The sequence below is a fragment of the Lathamus discolor genome, chromosome 5 (assembly GCF_037157495.1).
Source record: "Lathamus discolor isolate bLatDis1 chromosome 5, bLatDis1.hap1, whole genome shotgun sequence".
NCBI classification, from domain to species: Eukaryota; Metazoa; Chordata; class Aves; order Psittaciformes; family Psittacidae; genus Lathamus; species Lathamus discolor.
In genome coordinates this window covers 6,225,604-6,245,317 of record NC_088888.1, presented here as the reverse complement: position 1 = coordinate 6,245,317, position 19,714 = coordinate 6,225,604, and the positions used below count along the sequence as shown (strand labels likewise).

The 19,714-nt window shown below is 38.4% G+C and overlaps 1 protein-coding gene and 1 long non-coding RNA gene across 6 annotated transcripts in view; one reads left to right on the top strand and one right to left on the bottom strand.

The window, feature by feature from the left end:
* The window catches only part of PLEKHH2 (pleckstrin homology, MyTH4 and FERM domain containing H2), a 58,013-nt gene that overhangs the window by 26,366 nt on the left and 11,933 nt on the right, over positions 1 to 19,714 (top strand). For all 5 annotated transcript variants that reach the window (XR_010612815.1, XM_065679523.1, XM_065679521.1 and 2 more), the window contains 15 exons: positions 173 to 1,158; positions 2,190 to 2,265; positions 2,746 to 2,840; positions 3,472 to 3,616; positions 5,847 to 5,983; positions 7,728 to 7,838; positions 8,102 to 8,188; positions 8,834 to 8,992; positions 9,628 to 9,708; positions 12,838 to 13,017; positions 13,792 to 13,900; positions 14,004 to 14,116; positions 16,322 to 16,501; positions 18,712 to 18,809; positions 19,265 to 19,442. Coding sequence is in view for 4 of the 5 variants with exons in the window: in XM_065679523.1 (XP_065535595.1) it covers positions 173 to 1,158; positions 2,190 to 2,265; positions 2,746 to 2,840; positions 3,472 to 3,616; positions 5,847 to 5,983; positions 7,728 to 7,838; positions 8,102 to 8,188; positions 8,834 to 8,992; positions 9,628 to 9,708; positions 12,838 to 13,017; positions 13,792 to 13,900; positions 14,004 to 14,116; positions 16,322 to 16,501; positions 18,712 to 18,809; positions 19,265 to 19,442 (2,735 nt within the window). In the remaining variant the exon portion in view is untranslated. The remainder of the gene's footprint in view (positions 1 to 172; positions 1,159 to 2,189; positions 2,266 to 2,745; positions 2,841 to 3,471; positions 3,617 to 5,846; positions 5,984 to 7,727; positions 7,839 to 8,101; positions 8,189 to 8,833; positions 8,993 to 9,627; positions 9,709 to 12,837; positions 13,018 to 13,791; positions 13,901 to 14,003; positions 14,117 to 16,321; positions 16,502 to 18,711; positions 18,810 to 19,264; positions 19,443 to 19,714) is intronic.
* LOC136014642 (uncharacterized) overlaps positions 1,514 to 19,714 on the bottom strand; it is a 34,486-nt gene continuing 16,285 nt past the window's right edge. Inside the window, exon 4 of the long non-coding RNA XR_010612816.1 lies at positions 1,514 to 3,604. This is a non-coding gene — a long non-coding RNA (uncharacterized LOC136014642). The remainder of the gene's footprint in view (positions 3,605 to 19,714) is intronic.

Below are 19,714 nucleotides of genomic sequence, written 5' to 3'. Positions count from 1 at the left end.
ACTTAAATGTGCATATTTATGAAACTTAAATGTGCATATTTATACTACTATGAAACTTAAATGTGCACTTGGAATTATTACCTACTTACTATTTGCAGACATGATGATAAAATCCTTGAGCAGTCAAATTTGCTAAAGTAATTTTCTCATATTCATTATATTTCTCCTCTAGAGAAGGATATCCTGGAAACTACCTTTGTTGGTCCTGCACACGAAACAAATAAAGGTCAGAAGTCATTGCAACAAAGTTCCTCTGGGTCAGAGCAGAACAAAAATATGAGAACGAGCTGTTCATCCAAGGATCTAGACAGTGACATGTCAAAGAACTCCTGTACTACTGGGAGTGACTGGAGCTCAGATGAGGATGGAGGGGACAAAGGACTGAAATCTAGGTGTGCATCGACTCTTTCGAGTCACACATCTGAAGAGAATGCAAGGTATGGTAGAGTGGGAAGTGAGATGTATTTGACAGCATCTGATGACAGTAGTTCTCTATTTGAAGAAGAGAGTTTTGGTGTTCAGAAGACTCAGCACAAGAAGCTATACTCCTGGCAGCAAGGGTCCCAAAGAAAAGGCCAGAACAATCCAGGTGGAAAGTGCAACTCTGACTTCACAAGTAAAAAAAAAGACCAAGATAGTTCTTCAGATGAGCTGAATAAGAAATTTCAGTCTCAGAGGCTAGATTATTCATCCTCATCCAGTGAGGCAAATACCCCAAGTCCAATTTTAACCCCTGCTCTGACACCCAAACTCCCAATTCTGGCAACTTCTGCAGGTTCTCAATGCACAACACAGGCAGATTCTCCCGCAAATTTGCCACCTCCAATGTTACGGACTCCAAATATGTTCAGTATAAATTCAGCATTAGCAAAGAAACATCTTAGCCAGCCCCAACTGAGTTCTGACAGAATGTTCGGTAGAAATAGAAATGCCATAAGTTTGATACGTCCATGGAGACCTCAGGAAACAGACATTGATCTGGTGGATGGAGAAGATAGTGGTATTTTAGAGAAAATGGAGATTGGCTGTGATGAAGGACTGTTTTCCTATGACTGCAGTGAAGCACAAAATGCTGACACACAGGAACCTTGCGATACAACAAAAAAGGGTGTTGGCAACAAACCTCCAACCCCTCCATTGCATCGATTTCCTTCCTGGGTAAGTGTAATTACAGATATTTTTACTACTGGTAAAACTAACTCATTTTCGTGCTTCTTCTAAGATTTTTATTGCCTCTGGCTTTCTTATTTTCTGTTTGATGACAAGACAGGGTCATCAAACAGATGATGACTTACTTTGATTGGATCTAAGACAACAAACTGAGAAGCAAGTTTGAATTGAAGCACAGTATTTCTGCTGTTGAAAACACAGTCACTATTTCTGTAGATAAGACCAATTTTTTTCATGTCACATCTAAGTTACTTACGTCTTCTTGAGTGTATCAAAGGAAGTAATACTTGTGACTGCATTCATTTATTTGTCTTAACACCAATGGAGCCTAAGAGTGCTGGTGTCAGTGCCTTTGCTGTAACTGTTGTACCACTCACAATCCAGACAATTAAGTTGACAGAAGGCAGATAAAGGTTACAGAAGTTATTGATCACATTTACAAGTAAAATTTTAAAGCCATCTTTTGGGGAATTAAAATAGATATTAATGTTTTACACAAAATCCAAAATTAACTGTCAAGACTCACCAGTTCTGCAGTTTCACAGTCAGAGATTTAGTAATGATTCAGAGATGAATAATGCATTACTGTAATGCCTTCTTTGTGTATATATTTTCATGCATATTTTTTCATTATAGTTTTTTTATTTTGGCCTTTTAACACAAAAAGTTGAAGAGTTGCCTCATAATGGCATTTATATGTTCTTAACATACAGTCTTCCATTAAAAATTAAAAAAGTAATTCTTTCTATAGCTTCTTTGGCCCCTCATAATGGTATTTTTAAAAAGAAGTTACCTACAGGCCAATCACTGAGTGAAAAAAGTTTGAAACATACTGTGGATGTGATGGGTATAGCATACAATGCATTTTTTCAGCTGCTGTTGATGATGCCATTTTATCAAGCATTTTATCCCATTGTTGCACTAACACAAAGACTTAAGAGGCTATAGGGAGGCTAAACAGAAGAAAAGTAATTGTTGTGTTTTAATTATCTACCATCAAATCCATTCTGCTTGTATAGGAAAGCAGAATTTATGCTGTAGCCAAATCTGGTTTAAGGATGTCTGAAGCTTTCACCATGGAATCTGTTAACAAAAGTAAGTAGTTTGGTTGTTCATTGTCTCATCAACAAAAATTCTTTACTTACAGTGATTTGTAAGCAAGGACCAAATGTCTCATGTTCCTCTAAGATACTTCAATGAAGTTTCAGTTATCTGGCATTTAAAACCTAGAAAATAATTGGCTATCTTTCCACTGCCTTCTGTTACCTTGCTTCTTAACTTTGTGCTGAATTTGTTCACTCCAGTTTTCTTTGCAATTCATTTTGAAGATTCTATACCAGGTAACAAGGCAAGAGACTATACTTCCAATTTTAAAAGGGCTAGTGGGCATGACTACAATTTATTTATACTGCTTAAAACCACTGTAAATTTCAAAAAGCTACAGATCTCACATCTGAAACAGTTCAGGAATTATATTACCTTTAAAGCAGTTCTACAATGCAAAAAAAATGACATTTGAATTTCGTTAATTGGGTGAATTACGAAGGTAATTAATAAAATATGTTGCTTTTTTAGCTGCTGTTTCACTAACTTCATACTCCGTATCTGGATTATATACATCTCTGATATATAAGAACATGACCACTCCTGTCTACACCACTTTGAAAGGGGTAACTATTACTGTTTAAAGGAAATTTTAAAATACCATTAGGCTTCACATCTAGGAACTTGCTGTTTCATATTTGATGCTACCGTGCCAAATATGTCATAAGATGATGTTTAGAGATCACAGAACCCCAGAAGTAATGGAAATGTCAAATAGCTGGGGAAAAAAATTATTGCTGCTTATAAAATGTTACGAGCCCAGGTCAGTTCTTCTTGTGTTCTTTGCTGATTTTTTCCAAAGGCCTGTTAATTATTAAACAGAACCACATGGTGCTCAATACCATAACTGAAAGTGTATGTGTAGAAATGTCTTTGTGTCAGTGCCAAAACTGTTTATAGTCAGATAGCCGGCAGTAATAATCACAGCATTGTTTGTTTTCTGGCAGCCTTTTTATGATTTGGAAAGGCCCATGCCTTGAGTTACCCCGGGTTTCTGTTTTTAAAGTGTGGGTGTAGTTGAGTATGCAGAGGGCAGAGTGAATTCAGTTTTATTTTAATACTTGTGTGCCAAAACTCACAACTCAAGTAAGAACAGCTTTGAATGCAGTGAAGCCAGCAGAGTTCTGCCACAGTATGAAGTAAATGACTGATACCCTTTGTGCAAGGTATCAAAGACTGTTGTGTTAATTTCTGCAGAAAGCAACTCAGATAAGCAATAGCCCATTTGTAGATGAGTCATCAGGATCTGAGGAAGAAGACAGCTCTCGGTCCAGCTCAAGGACTTCTGAGTCTGATTCTCGAAGCAGAAGTGGTCCAGGTAGTCCTCGGGCTATGAAACGAGGTAGGCAAAAACCGTAAGAACAGGTAACTTCCAGGAAGTCTGGAAAACTAGGCAGTTTATATGATATTCTTAGAAATTGATTTCTTCCTTAAACAGCACGGACATCTTAAATCTAGGCTTTTATCCCAACTATCAAAGCCTAGATCTTTTATTCAAGCAGGAGAAAGGACTGTTATACATGGCTTTTTTTTTAATAGTATTATTAAAGATGTCTTTTTAAGGCATTAATCTAGTAGCTGGCTGTTGTCATGAGGGAAGAGTGACTTGTACACTTAAAGTGAGAAGCTCCATTCTATCTATACTCTGTCATGCTAAGGACTTCCTATGACTTTTAACTGTAGGTGGGTAAAAATGATGTAGAAAAAAGAATTTGCCATCAGAAAAAAACCCCACATATATTCAAGTTTATAAAACAAAGTAATAGTTTCATGTGATCAGAAACCAGGTAGAAAAGTTCCCTCAACAGAGTATTTGGTTCCGTCATCTCATGCAATAAAGGGCTTATTTCATTTTTACAGTGATTGTCTCAAAGTCCTGTGCAAAGAACTAGTTGAAACACTTGAATCCAGTAATGTTCTGTCCTTTGTGGAAGACATATCCCTCATCTCTCAGTAACTGTGTGTTTTCCATCTGCAGCATTAAAATAATATGCTTCATATCATTGAAAGTTACAATGCTTCTTCAGTAGGGTAATAGTATCAGTGTTACATCCCTGTGAGTATTTTTTCATTGGGTAAACCAAGGGAAACTAAAATCTAAGATCCAGGTGAGGCCATGTGTTAAGATCCTTCATTATATGTTGCTTTAGAAATGCAAAATAACATTATTTAGTAATCTCTATTAGACATGTTAAAATCCCAGTGAGAAGGAGCTCCGCTCTGTCACACTGGAGCAGGTGGATAGAGCCACTGGTCCACTGGGAGTTTTCCAGTGCCAGCCACATGTGGTTGAGTCTGTTACAAGTGATGTAGTTGTAATTTTGATATATTAGTGTGAAAAGGACCCACGGTTCCTGCTTCCCAGCAGCTCCGTCTTGCTAAGCAAAAACGAGTGCCATGGCTGTAGACATATCTCATGTTACATGCTTGAGCAACAGGAAGGGTAAATTAGTGAATTTAACAGCTGGTTTTGCCTACAGTTTATATTCATGTCTCTGAAGTGGAACCATTCCTTTTGCTTGTGTTTCCTTCCCATAAAATAGTCCTTGTATGGAAACCTTTCTTAACCACAAAACACATATGTACATATCTTTGTTGAGGTCGCATTGTTGAAATCAAAAATCTAGGCAGCCACAAGTTTCTTTAGACACATAATTAAAACTTGTGCATTTTTGCTATTGAAGACCCAGCATGAGAAGAACCCACCCTGACAGCCCAGGTGGCTTACCGAAGCAATAAATGAGAAATACTTTTTTCTTAAATAAAACTGGCAAATGAGTTTGGAAATTAATGAAACAAAGGAAACAAGCATCTTCATTTCAATCGCGGAGAGTAACCTTTTGGAGTAGAACACTAGTCCTTACAAAAGGACATGTTCACATTTGAAAATAATTATTGCTGTGATGAATAAGGGTGGCATCTGGAATTTTATCACTGATTCTCTGGAATTGAAAACAGGGCGCAATTTTTTTTTTCAGGATTAAAGCTAATAAACTGAAAAAAACCAATAATCCTGAAAATTGGAATTTGGCTTCTTAGAAAACCTCAGTATAAAGATTCATGATAATTGCAGAATAAAGACAGTTACCTACAGGTTAACCATTGAGCAGATCTTGAGCATGGCTTCTTAGTACATAAGTATTAGAAGTCCAGATAGTAGACCAAAGGCAGAAGGGGTAAGGGGAGTGTTGCTTCGTTTAATTAAAGATCCCATTTACAGAATGAGTGTGATGCATGGCACTGACTTCTTCCTTCAGAAAGCTTTTGTAATTTGACAGAAAGTGATAATACATAGAAGACATTTAATTGTTGTTTCATTCACAAGTGACTTTAACTCTGCTTAATTATGGAGAAATGGGGATTCAAGTATTAGTGCTGCGCTAAGCATTTGATATGCTGATATTTAAAAAAATTCTGCTTTTTAATCAGGCTTGGTTCCTGATGGATTTATGCTGATAGTTGTGTTTGCCTGCAGATCCTACTCAGATATTCTTTCTGTATGGATATTCTGATCTCATTTGTTTCTAATTAATAAAAAAATACAAAGAAACATCGTTCTTCTTTTAACACAGGTGTGTCTCTGTCTTCTGTGACCTCAGAAAGTGACTATGCTATTCCTCCAGATGCATATTCAGTAGATACAGACTATTCAGAGCCAGAGCAGAAACTTCCTAAGACTTCTTCCTCATCTAGTGATAATGGAAAAAATGTAAGTACTGAAGTTCTGTGAAGAGGTGTACCTGTGGTGTGTGTGTACATTTATGTTCAAAGACTGCTACCAAATCTCTGTATCAGCCTTTTTGACTCACAGACTGCTTTGAGTACAAATAGCAAAATAAACCAACAATAAGTTAGCCATATAAAGCTCTGATGATTAAAGGAAAATGGAGGATAATTCTGAGCTTTCTGTATAATGAATGGAAATAGGTAGGTAACTCTGGAGGACAATTCAAAGCACTTAAGGTTTTCCTTTTTTGGAATCAGATATGGTATCAGATTGCATATGTAATACTATAATCAACTTAAAATTATTATCTGAATATTCAGGGAAATAGAAGGGCATTCCAGTGAAGAAGTTGAAGGCATCAGTAGAAATCTGTGTGCAGTAATACATTTCTGTAGTTTCCTCATACAGAGAAAACTTTACGCTTCAGAGAAATCCTAAGTAGAGCAACACACAAGGAAAAAACATTGTGGGGTATTGGTCTGTGTAGCAGCTAGTGTCTTAACATAGAATCATAGAATAGTTAGGATTAGAAAGGACCTTAAGATCATCTAGTTCCAACCTCCCTGCTGCAGGCAGGGATGCCTCACCCTAGACCATGTTGCTCACAGCTCTCTTGAGCCTGGCCTTGAACACTGCCAGGGATGGAGCATTTACCCACTTCCTTGGGCAGCCTGTTCCAGTAAGCTCACAGTAAAGAATTTCTTCCTTATATCTAACCTGAACTTCCCCTGTTTAAGTTTAAACCCATTCTGCCTTGTCCTATCACTACAGTCCCTGATGAAGAGTCCCTCCCCAGCATCCCTATAGGCCCCCTTCAGATACTGAAAGGCTGCTATGAGGTCTCCGCGCAGCCTTCTCTTCTCCGGGTTGAACAGCTCCAACTTTCTCAGCCTGTCTTCATACGGGAGGTGCTCCAGCCCCCTGATCATCCCTGTGGCCCTACTCTGGACTTATTCCAACAGCTGCATGTCCTCCTTATGTTGAGGACACCAGAACTGCACACAGTACTCCAAGTGGGGTCTCATGAGGGCAGAGTAGAGGGGCAGGATCACCTCCTTCGACCTGCTGGTCACGCTCCTTTTGATGTAGCCCAGGATACGGTTGGCTTTGTGGCCTGTGAGTGCACACTGAAGCCACCTCATGTTAAGTTTCTCATCAACCAACACCCCCAAGTCCTTCTCCACAGGGCTGCTGAGTACATGTGGATTAACAGCCTGGGGATGAAGGTAATTTATTTTACACTTTCTTCACAGAGCAGGACTCTGAACTCTTGTGTTCTACAGGTGTACGCACTAAAAGTATGTCTGTGCAGAGCTCTGAATTATAGTGCTCTATACCTGGTCTGTAGGTTAGGCCCTGAAGTTGGGGAAAATACGTATTTACATTGTATTAATTTTGTTCCTTGTTTAATACAAATAATTAGTAAAATCAGAAATCATCCTATTCTTCATTCTTTTGTATAGTTCTGGGCAAATCAGTTTCCTTCATGTACTGTAACCGTAAGTAGGGATGTTAATTAGTTTTCCCACATGCATGACATTTGTCTTAATTGATGCTTGTAAAAACTTTGTCATTAGACTAAAAGCCTCATCAAATACTGTAATTATTACTTAGCATGCTTTTAAGCCATTAAAATACCTCTGTGTGTGTGTATGTATACATATCTCTGATGGGTATAGATATATCTGTACCTAACTGCTTTTTATCTACTCTCTTAAATAATCAGGAACCTTTGGAAAAATCTGGATATCTGTTAAAAATGGGTGGTAAAGTAAAGACCTGGAAGCGACGGTGGTTTGTGCTTAAAGGAGGCGAATTACTATACTACAAATCTCCAGTGAGTACACGTAACTTACCTGCTATTTAATACGAGGTTGCTTTTACTGAGAATCTAGAGCTGCTAGAAGGAAAAGAAATACATTCCTGGTGTCTGAGCTTTTAGAGGGTGATTCAGGACTCAGTTCCTCAAGAGGTGTACAAGGGTACTCAATGTTTAACTAGGAAGTATTTGTCAGGATTAATGTTTAAATGAGCTCTATAATTATTTATTGTTCTCTGTTGTTAGATTTAAAATATTCTCTTTCTGTTGTTTCCATACAGAGTGATGTAATTCGAAAACCTCAAGGTCAAATTGAGCTAAATGCATGTAGCCAGATTGAAAGGGGTGATGGAAAACAAACAATTCAGGTGCCTGCTTTCCTCATCTGTGTTTCAGCAAGTATTTAGTCCCTTCATCCCGCAAAACAACAGCTTGTTCCAGTCCGTATTGCACTGGAAGTCCAAATGTGGACTTGGAATTAACCAGTGCCATTTGTTTGAAACCAAAGAATCATTTCAGTTACAGAAACTATAAAAAAGGCCTACACGTAGCCTTGTTTGTATGCTACAAAGGTCAGATCTTCATATATGAGATACAGATAGTAGTCTTGGGACCAGCCATTATGGTTGAGAGAAGTTGCTTATCTGGAAGGAGATGAATTTCAAGGCCAGGTTGGACAGAGCCTTGGGTGACATGGTTTAGTGTGAGGTGTTCCTGCCCATGGCAGGGCAGTTGGAACTGGATGATCTTGAGGTCCTTTCCAACCCTAACTATTCTATGATTCTGTGATTCTGTGAACTGAGTTTTCTCAGCTCTACTGTCCTGGAACTTTTCACACGAAGGTCTGTCTGCTCTGCCTGGCCACAGAAAGTTTCATTAATGAAAAGTACTTTAGGGCAAATAGACCCCCCAAAGTTGTGAATCTATGGTGGTAGTATATGTTACAACCCACACACTGTGGGGTCAGATTATAATGTTCTTAAAGCTGAAGAGACTATCCTGTTCTTACACAGCTGACCACAGAAAAACGAACATACTACCTGACTGCAGATTCTCCCAACATCTTAGAAGAATGGATCAAAGTACTACAGAATGTACTTAAAATACAGGCTGCCAGCCCACTTTTCATACAGCCTGAAGTCAAGCCAACTATGAAAGGATTACTGACAAAGGTAGGAACACTTTTCTTCCCCCAGTCTGCTTTATTCGATATTTCTTAACAATAATATCTAGATGAAAATGCCCCTACAGTAAATACTAACAAAACAGGCATGTATGTGCTTTCGCAGTACTTCACAGCGTGAAGAAGCTCACCTACTGATGTTTGTTTGATTTGATTATTTTTTCTTTCTGTCTTTTTAATTTATTAGTTCCTGTGTTGAGTTCTCCATTTGCACTTCTGTGGTATCCTAGTTCAGCATATGTTTCAGTAGCTAATTGATCTAACTTACTTCAGTGGAGTGCTCTCTTTTTCTGTATTACTTACTGGGACAGATTATTTCAAGATAATAAGAATACAAAGGATTTTTTTCTCTTTTAATTCCTCCATTTCCTCAGCTTTCACTAATTTAGGCCTGATCCAAAGCCAAATGAAAAACTCACACTGGCCTGACTACGCTTTAGATAAGCATCTAATGCTTTCAGTCTTGTACCCTTAATAGAGTTACACGGTTTTAATTATTTTTCTAGTAATGTGGAAAAGAATTTGAACCAAGGCATTCATTCCCAGCATTATCAAAGTTCAGAGGTGGTGCAGCGTAGTCTGTATTTCTCTGCTGTGCTTGTTCCTAATGTTCTGTAATTTCAGGTGAAACATGGATATTCCAAAAGAGTTTGGTGTACTCTAGTTGGAAAAATTCTGTATTATTTCCGTAATCAAGAAGACAAGGTAAGTCCTGTACTTGTTTCCTCAGTGAATGGAAGGTAACATACTGAAGTAGACTTTAAACAGTAAGTTACAGCTTTATTAGGGGACAACTGGCCTGGGTAGTATATGCCTATTTTATCTTGATTACTAAATAGCTAGACTTCACAGACTGTCAACTTGAGAAGTTTCCATCTAATAGACAGTACTCCAGGGCACACCCATTGGTCTCCTTCTTCTACAGGACATGATATGTATTCATCATCTTCTTATCCCTACCTGAAGGGAGACACTGATTTAGTGACAGTTCAGGTGTCCCCTTCTGACAGGTGTGAGACTCATCAGAAAAGACCTGGCTGTCATTCACTTCTGGAAGCTGACCCTTTCTAATGTATGTTTGCACTGGGCAGTGACTGCAGGTTTCAAGGAATTAAATGTTGTTTTTATCTCTCAGTTGACTTCCAAATCCTGTTCTTCAGTATATCACTTCACAGTGCTGCAAGAAAGGCAAGGGAAAAAAAAAAAGAAAAGCCTAGCAGGATGCAGTTTGCTGCTTTGCAGATGTGTGTCTGGAGAAGGGGATCTTTTCCCATTCCCCATAAGGATTACAGAAAAGGAGCTCACTGTCTACAGCTAATGAAGTAAACAGCAATGGAGATGGAGGATGCTAAGGAAAGGGACAAGAAAATTACTTCTAAAACCTAGAGAAAATACTGTTTGAGGAAGAAAAGGAAGAAATGGGATCCAGTTAGTTTTAAGCTAACCTCCCAGCATTCCATATCCTGTAGGACACGAGCTAAGGAAGAGCAAAACCTGCCACTTCCACATTGGGCCTGGCCTTTAGTTCTGTACCTACCCTCTTGAATATTGTTGGTTCTTATATTTCCAGCCATATTTACCTACCAAACAGGACAAAGGACACTTCCTAGTCAGACTTTTCACCTGCCCATTTGCTCCCAAGGCATTGTATACTGTCATCAAGAAACATCTTTTTAATGGAGATAGGTCAGGAACAAGATTTTGGAAACAGGACTTCTTGTTAATACCACTGAGGTTATGAATATTTTACTCATACCCTTATTACCTATACCAAAAAGACTGATGAAACTTCACCAGATGATAACAGTACACTGAGCCACTATAACCAACAGTTCAAAAAAATTCAGAAAATCTCATTGAAAATCTCATTTGTTACTTCTAATGTAACCAGATGATCACACTGACCCCACAAATTCATGGTCTTTGTATAAAGCTAGCTATGTCCTTTGTTGTACTTCCCTTTCGTAGCCATTTTTAAACATTCAACTAAAACTTATTTCTAGAACTGTATGAGTAAGATAGCAGTAACCATCCATCAAAACATTTTATTTTAATTACACACAAGGCTGTGGAATCAAATTACTACAGCATTAATCTCTAGCTCATTTTACAGAGACATTAAAATTAACTTGCATTTTCTCCTGTGAAGAAATCTCTGTTTAAAGTATCTGAATTTACACATTTTTACAATTGAAGATTTTGGTGTTTTAGCATGCCCTTTAGAAGCATCCTAAGAATTTTGCTGGATTCTTGTAAACATTTCCCTCACATTTGGAACAACTTTTACTGCCCTTTTAAAGCAAAATTGAAACTAATTTGCTAGCTTGTAATAGAATAAGAATTTAGCTTTTGTAAGCAGAATATGTATGAAGTTTTCCAAAGCTAGCTCATTTCTGATGTTCAACAATTTGCTAATTAAAACCATGTTTGCTGTAGCTGACTGTATCTGTGCAGAAACAAAATACACAGTACTGGATTCAATAAAAGTGGCCTCTTTCCAAAACAGAATGCAAATTTAAAGAGTTGACTGTGTTTTAGTTAAACTTAGTAAATAAGTTTTGACTATTTGTATGTGGAACAGCATCTCTTGATTCTCAAAATCTCATTTTGTTCAAAAAGTTGAATGCTTCAGGAGCACCACAGAAAATACAAATCACTGCATGCATTTTTAATCCTTATTAGGATCCCCACAATTCCAGTGAGAGCACTGTAGTAAAGAGCCACAACTATGTGATGTTTTCTTCACAGTTACTGTATTAGCAGCTCACTTCATCAAATCACTATTCAAGAAGTCCACCCTAGATTAAGTCAAACTTACCAGCTACTCTCCAATAGGGTATTTTAAAATTTTAAACAGTGTTACTGAGAAGCCTCATCTACTTTTTCTTTGATTGATATTTCAAGGTAACGTACTTCAGACTTACACTTGAATGTGGCACAAATAAGATGCTAGTTACTGTAGTGTGTAACATCCTTTTCTTTCTGCTGAATCACTAAGCGTTGCTAGACATCACAAACAACACAGAAACAGTAGCCAAAGCTTCTTCACTGCACCACTGAATAACACTTTTTTGAACATCCTCATGTCTGACCAGATAGAGAAAGAGCAGTGGTGCTGTGGGAAAGGAGGAAGCTTTGCACAAAATCGCTAGTAACTGCTGTCATCCTCTGCCAGTCCTGTCACTCAGCTGTGAAGACTGTGTGCTGTATTTGTGTTCATTGTGGGTTCCTGTTGATAATGGTTATGAAAAAAATATTTCTGTGAAAATTTCCTCTTGAATGGCTTTTCATGTAAAATATTTCCTGATAAATGATCATAACTGCATATACAAATTCAGACTCAGGTACTGTGATGTATGAGACTGCAGAATTAAACCAAATGAGAAGATATACCACACAAAAAAATTACCTTTTAGATTTATAGCATGATCAGAATAAATGCATGAAGAGTACACTGCTGTCCTCTGAAATAAGAAGATTATAATTAAAGTTCTAGGCTGACCCAGGGAATTTTTGGTTGGAACCAGGTCTGGAAACTCTGAAGAATTACTTCTGTCACCCTAACAGACATTTATTGCATTAACTAGATAGAGAAGCAGATATGGAAAAGAATTTTGAAAGTCTCCCTTTCAGACTTTGGCATATATCATTCTCCTTCTGCTGTCTGCAACAGCAGGCTTATCTGGCATTCCTTGGCAGGACTGAAAATTCATAAATACAAATGGGCATTGATGGTAGTTCATGTTTTTCTTTCTATTTGTAGAATAAGAAATATAAAATCACTCTGCAGTGAAGTAAATATTTGTTCTCACCAATTCTGGTATCTACTTTTAGTTTCCTCTTGGTCAAATCAAGCTTTTTGAGGCAAAGGTTGAAGAAGTTGATAGATCCTGTGATTCTGATGAAGATTATGAGGCTAGTGGTCGCAGTTTATTATCTACACATTACACCGTTGTTATCCACCCCAAAGATCAAGGACCCACTTATCTTCTTATAGGATCCAAACATGAGAAGGTAATAAAAGGACTTTTTAATTGAGATTCAGTAACACTTCTACGAGTATGGTGCTGTGATATGAATATTTCTTAAAGAGGAGGAAGAGGGGGATCTACAAGTCATCTGGTTTGTAGTTTGATACAGTAAGCAAGGAGAAGGTCCTGCTTCATTAACATCAATCAGTTTGTATGTGAACCAATGCTATTATAGGTTATCCTTTTTAAAATAGATGAAAATAAGCTGGTTTGCCTACAGTATCTCAAATATACTGCAACTGGAGAATTTTTCTCACATTACATTAATGTGTAGACAGACCTATAGTAGACTTTCCTGAGAGGTTCTGAGATGCTGGCATCTATTTCCACTGATAAGGCTAACAGTAGGGAAGATTTCCCTACTGAAGTGAAGGAATAATAAGACGTAGGGTTTAAACAATTTTTATTACTATTGTTTCATTGTTCTCAAGTAATCTTGTAGACTTAATTTTGCCTTCTGACCTTATCCCCAGGTTAGCAGGATCTGCCAGTGGTAAAAAGGCACTTATGTTAGCTTTCTAAAGAGGAAAGGAAGAACTACCTGATATTAGCCATGACTGCTGAGGATAAGAGCTCTGTCCAACCTTCCTTGCTTAATATTTGTAACATAGAGACCATGCATACAGGTGTATTCAGAGGCAAACTCCTTTGGGGTTCAACAAGAGCACATGGTAGTGTTTCAAGTGGAGAGCAAAGTCCCAGTGAAGCAGTTCCTTCCCACATGGAATGATTGAGCTGCTGTGTTTTTCTCCTCTAGGACATGTGGCTTTATCATCTGACAGTTGCAGCTGGAAGTACCAGTGTAAATGTTGGATCTGAGTTTGAACAACTTATTTGCAAATTACTAAATATGGAAGGTGATATCAGTAAGTTTGTTTTTGTTTCAACATACTAATCTTCTAATACTTACTTACTAAATATACTTATGTTCTGAATTAATTGCAAAACCCATATATTTTACTCATTTAGCTTCTCAGATTTGGAGACACCCTACCCTTTGCCACAGCAAAGAAGGAATTGCTTCCCCTCTTACAACACTGCCATCAGAAGCCTTGCAAACTGAAGCAATTAAATTATTTAAGGTAAAACCATAGCAAATGCCTTTTTTATTAACCAACGTACTATTTTAACTCTCAGCTAAAGTATTAGTTGGCTTACTAGAGATATTCCATAGACAAGAAAAAAGAAAAGAGACATTTACTCTTTAGTGGAGGTAACTAACTAATGGACAGTAGCAGAATGTCCCCATATGACCTCACCAAACACAATCACTTCCAATGCAGAGATCACTTTTAGGTGTGAGGGAGCAGTTTAGGCTTGAACTTTTGGCCTTTCTACTGAGGTTACTGAAAGTTAGTAGAAAAATCCACAGCCATCATGAATGATAATTTTACCATGAAGTTCATAAGCCCCGGAGAACCTAACAGCATGGATGGATCTCTGTATTCAGAGAATTGTACCTCAAATACTAATTTTTCAGTTAGGTTTCAGGAAGAGCAAATGGTAAGTGAAAGTTTTGTTGAAGATATATTTAAATCTGCTAGAAGAAATTTTAAAAATCTGATGAAAAACAAAGCAAAGTTTAAGCAAGTCATGGATTATTTCAAATTGAGATAGAAGGCAGAGATTCTACTGCTCTTTTTAATGAAAAAAATCTTTTCTTCATATGAAGTAGCTATTCTTAAAAGACTGATTGGGTATTCTAGTGATAGAGAAAATATTACAGAGCAAAATTAGTGAAAGCATTTCACAATAGTTTATTTAATTAACTTCTAAAGATTTTCATACACCTGTAAAAAATACATGTATGTAAATCTCCCAGTAGTAGTGAAATGGATTTGTTGTTAAGAGACATGCAAGGGTTCATAACTGCTGTGCCACAGCTGGCTTCTTGAGAATTTCTGTATCCCAGTAAGACCTGTATCTTTCCCAGTTAAAGGCCAGACAGGTGATTGATATCTATGGGAGGGAGTATGCTGCAGTGCCATTAACCTTCTTTCTCCTCTCTCCTGCCCTCACCCAGCTAAAACTACTGAATTTTAACTAATAGCCAGGCTACAAAGTCTGTTTTAGAGACAAAGTAAATACTTGTTCTGCCTTTTTCTGTACACTGGGAAATAAATTACAAGTGGGAAGGCATGCACCTTGGATAAATGAACTTTTTCCACAGAACTTATACAAGGCTAAAGACCAAACTCCTTGAAGCATCAACTATCTGGAGAATTTTGATGTAATGATTTGGATCTAGAAAGGAATTCAAGACAAGCACCATTACGTTCAGTCACAGCCACTTGCAGACAAACTTTCCAGCTTGTTTCCCTGAAATGTTAGGAGCACTTTAAAAAAGTACATCTATCTTATTTTCTGCAGTCCTACAGCATGAAAATTTAAAAGAGAATATAATTCCCTGATATAAATAAATTTATATCTATTTGGAAATAATTTTCTGAAACATATTTCAGACCTAATTCAAATCACAGACACTTGCCTGAAATAAATAAGAGATTACTTGTATGATCTTTACTGAAACTTTGTATAAATCAGTTTAAAAGTCAGGTAAGGAACTGATTTAGAAACGTTTTTGAGTCATGTTTCAGTTATTCTACTGCTGATAAAAATTACTCCTGTGCATCCACATATTTTCAGATAGACTCGAAATAGATTGGGTGTCCATCCATTTCCTTGATTTTTCTTATATACCTTGACAATTCAACATCTATTATGTAGAATAAATGCAATGTGTGACATGTAAGCTTTGTTCTAATAGAGCAAAATAAATGCTTAATACCTGGCTTTCCGAAGGCAGTAGTGTGCATAAGAAAGGCTATACATAGTAAAAATACCAATGAAAGACAAAATGTTATACAAATGGCTCCAAGTTACAGTTTTCTTATCTGTGCATATTCTGATTATGTTGTGCTTACTGCTTGCACAAGCATTTTACACTGGCTGTAGACAGTTGTACGTTTAGCATTTTAAAGGCCTGTGGAGAGGTAAACTATGTTTAGCATGTCCTTAAACTTGCCTACTGCCACAGCTGTTGCAACTTCTGCTGGAGCTCATGTCATGAGATACAGAGTGAAAAGGTTTTCAAGAGGTGTTATGTCTCTCTGTATAGCTTTTCACTATTCTGGCCTCTTGTCACCCCTTTTTTGCAGGGCCAGGAGGGTTTCTTTAGTCTACTAATTGTGACTTCAATTATAGCACACTTTTATTATACAGAACATCTAAAAGATTTATTAAACCATTTTGCATGTAAACTCACTTGCTTATTATTTTATATCTAGACCTGCCAGTTGTTTATAAATGCTGCAGTTGACTCTCCTGCCATTGATTACCATGTATCTTTGGCCCAAAGTGCTTTGCAGATATGTCTTACACATCCTGAACTTCAAAATGAGATCTGTTGTCAGCTTATTAAACAGACCAGACGTCGACATCCACAAAACCAGGCAGGACCAATACAGGTAACCCAACATGCATTTTAACGGCATCTATTTCAGCAGCAGAGAAGGAACTGCAAAGACTGTTCAGAATGGCAAAGGGGCTCCGCTCTTTTGTAGCATCTGCTTAATTAAAATCATAAAAACCTGAACTAACATCTTATTACTACTGTGTCTTCCTGAAACAAAGCTGATGCTATCCTCCATCAAAGTGATACAGTGTACCTATGCTGATTTTAAAGGCTGGACATAAAATTGACTATCTTCAAGTTAAGTGTTGAGTAAGACATCGTGTATGGAACCTAATCCTCTTTCACTGCATCTTTCCTGGGAGAGGTGCTGCATCAGGTAGCTTGGTGGGCTAAACCACATGGCAAATGTCTCTATAGCATGAACATGAAGAAAAGCTGTAGTGCCATGTTTTGAAATCTCAGATATGCTCCGGGTTTCTGACAGATGTCCCTTCTTCTATGTCATGCTGTTCTGCATGCACCTTGCATGTTAGATTGTAAATGGAAAGGGACCTGGGGGTCCTGGTGGATAGGAGGATGACCATGAGCCAGCAATGTGCTCTTGTGGCCAAGAAGGCAAATGGCATCTTAGGGTGCATTAGAAAGGGAGTGGTTAGTAGGTCAAGAGAGGTTCTCCTCCCCCTCTACTCAGCCTTGGTGAGGCCGCATCTGGAATATTGCGTCCAGTTCTGGGCCCCTCAATTCAAGAAGGACAGGGAATTGCTTGAAGGAGTCCAGCGCAGAGCCACAAAGATGATTAAGGGAGTGGAACATCTCCCTTATGAGGAGAGGCTGAGGGAGCTGGGTCTCTTTAGCTTGGAGAAGAGGAGACTGAGGGGTGACCTCATCAATGTTTACAAATATGTAAAGGGTAGGTGTCAGGATGATGGAGCTAGGCTTTTTTCAGTGATATCCAGTGATAGGACAAGGGGCAATGGGTGTAAACTGGAGCATAGGAAGTTCCACGTTAACATCAGGAAGAACTTCTTTACTGTAAGAGTGACAGAGCACTGGAACAGGTTGCCCAGGGGGGTTGTGGAGTCTCCTACACTGGAGATATTCAAGGCCCGCCTGGACAAGTTCCTGTGTGATGTACTGTAGGTTACCCTGCTCTTGCAGGGGGGTTGGACTAGATGATCTTTTTAGGTCCCTTCCAACCCTTGGGATTCTGTGATTCTGTGATATGTGTGGACTGGTGGGGAATGTGAAGCTGGAGGACAGCCTTGGCTGCAGTGACCATGAAATGGTGGAGTTCAAGATCCTTAGGGTAATGAGAAGGGCGTGCAGCAAGCTCACTGCCCTGAACTTCAGGAGAGCAGACTTTGGCCTCTTGAGGGATCTGCTTGGTAGAGTACCATGGGATAAAGTTCTGGAGGAAAGAAGCATGGCCCAAGAAATCTGGTTAATATTCAAGGATCACCTCCAAGCTCAAGAGTGACACATCCGAACAAAGAGGAAGTCAGGCAAAAACACCAGGAGACCTGCATGGATGAACAAGGAGCTCCTGGACAAATTCAGATACAAAAAGGAAGCCTACAGAGGGTGGAAGCAAGGACAGATAGTCTGGGAGGAAAAGAGAGAAATTATCTTAGCAGCCAGGGATCAGGTTAGAAAAGCTGAAGCCCTGACAGGATTAAATTTGGCCAGGGATGACAAGAGCAAAAGAAAAGCTTCTGTAAGTAATGCCAGTGATAAAAGGAAGACAAGTTAAAATGTGGGCCCTCTCCACAAGGAAATGGGAGACCTGATTACCAGCAACATGCAAAAGACTCAACAGCCTTTTTTCGCTGGTCTTCACCAGCGAGTGCTCCAGCCACACTGCCCAAGTCAGAGAAGGCAAAAGCAGGGACTGGGAGAATGAAGAACTGTCTGCTGTAGAAGATCAGGTTCTCCTCATTTCTTACTGCTTAGCTTTGCAGCCGTAATATTTTTTTTTTGTTTTCTGTATATTAACTGCTTTTTATACAAACTGATCTGCTTCCCATTTCCAGCCCCAAAAGAAACTTGCTGTACACAGGTAAATAGAAAGAGAACATTTGGGCCTTCCAATGAGGTGATACGATTATTTTTTCAGCTTTTGCTCTGTGTTTTGTGGTTTTATTCCTATTTACCACTGTCTGTTACTCAGCTTGGCACAGTAAGCTGCACTGCTGGCCAGCAGCCACAGCAGGAAGTTTTACTTTGTATGATGTTTAAAACACTGAATGTCTTCCTTTTGTCCAGGGATTGCAGCTTTTGGCTCTCTGCGTTGGACTTTTTCTGCCCCAGCACCCATTCCTGTGGCTTCTTAAACTTCATTTAAAGAAGAATGCAGATTCCAGGTGTGCCTGAATATTATTACCCAGCTAGTCAACTAGTTTTTCTTAAGTACCTTATTTTCCAGCTTTCATTTAATATTTCAGATCTTTTGACGTATATTTTAGTATAAATTTGAGTAGAATTGTGCTCCAGTGCTACTAAAACGTAGTACATTACTTCTGTGCACCACTTGGGAAAGTTAACTTGTTTTGAAAAATACTCTGACTGAATGTTGCAAAACTATAAAAACCAAAATATGGCTGTTACACCAAACACTGAGGCATGTTTGTCTTTGGCACAGTTTTGTTCATCTGTGTAGACTAATTCTCTTTACAATTATGCATGGCAAAATGTGTTGGAAATCGCAGTGTGAAATCTGAGTGCTCCTCCCATCTGGCATCCCCAGAGAGGTTTACTCATAGTTTACTACCCTTTCAATCAGTCTCCAAGAATTCTCTTATTTCTCTTTTTGTTGCAGGACTGAATTTGGGAAATACGCAATATATTGTCAGCGATGTGTAGAGCGTACCCAGCAGAATGGAGACCGAGAAGCCAGACCCTCCAGAATGGAAATCCTTTCCACTCTCCTAAGAAATCCTTACCACCATTCACTGCCCTTCAGTATTCCAGTTCATTTCATGAATGGCATATATCAGGTAATGTCAGGTAGACCGTGAAATCTTAGCTCTCCCAACCCCTTGCTATTAGCACATACATGAAGTAGTATATTAGAAACAGAATCGTAAGTGTTAGGGTAAAAATGGTTAAAGCTTCAACCTGTGCCAATGCCAGCAATGGCAGGCACGAGGTACTTGTCATCTGATTTGATCAACAAACAGTAAAGGTTTGGGGGAAAATCTTTTAAAGAAAGAAAGAAAAAATAAAACCTCCCGAGAGTGAGAAATCCTAAAGTTCTGTTTCTTATTTA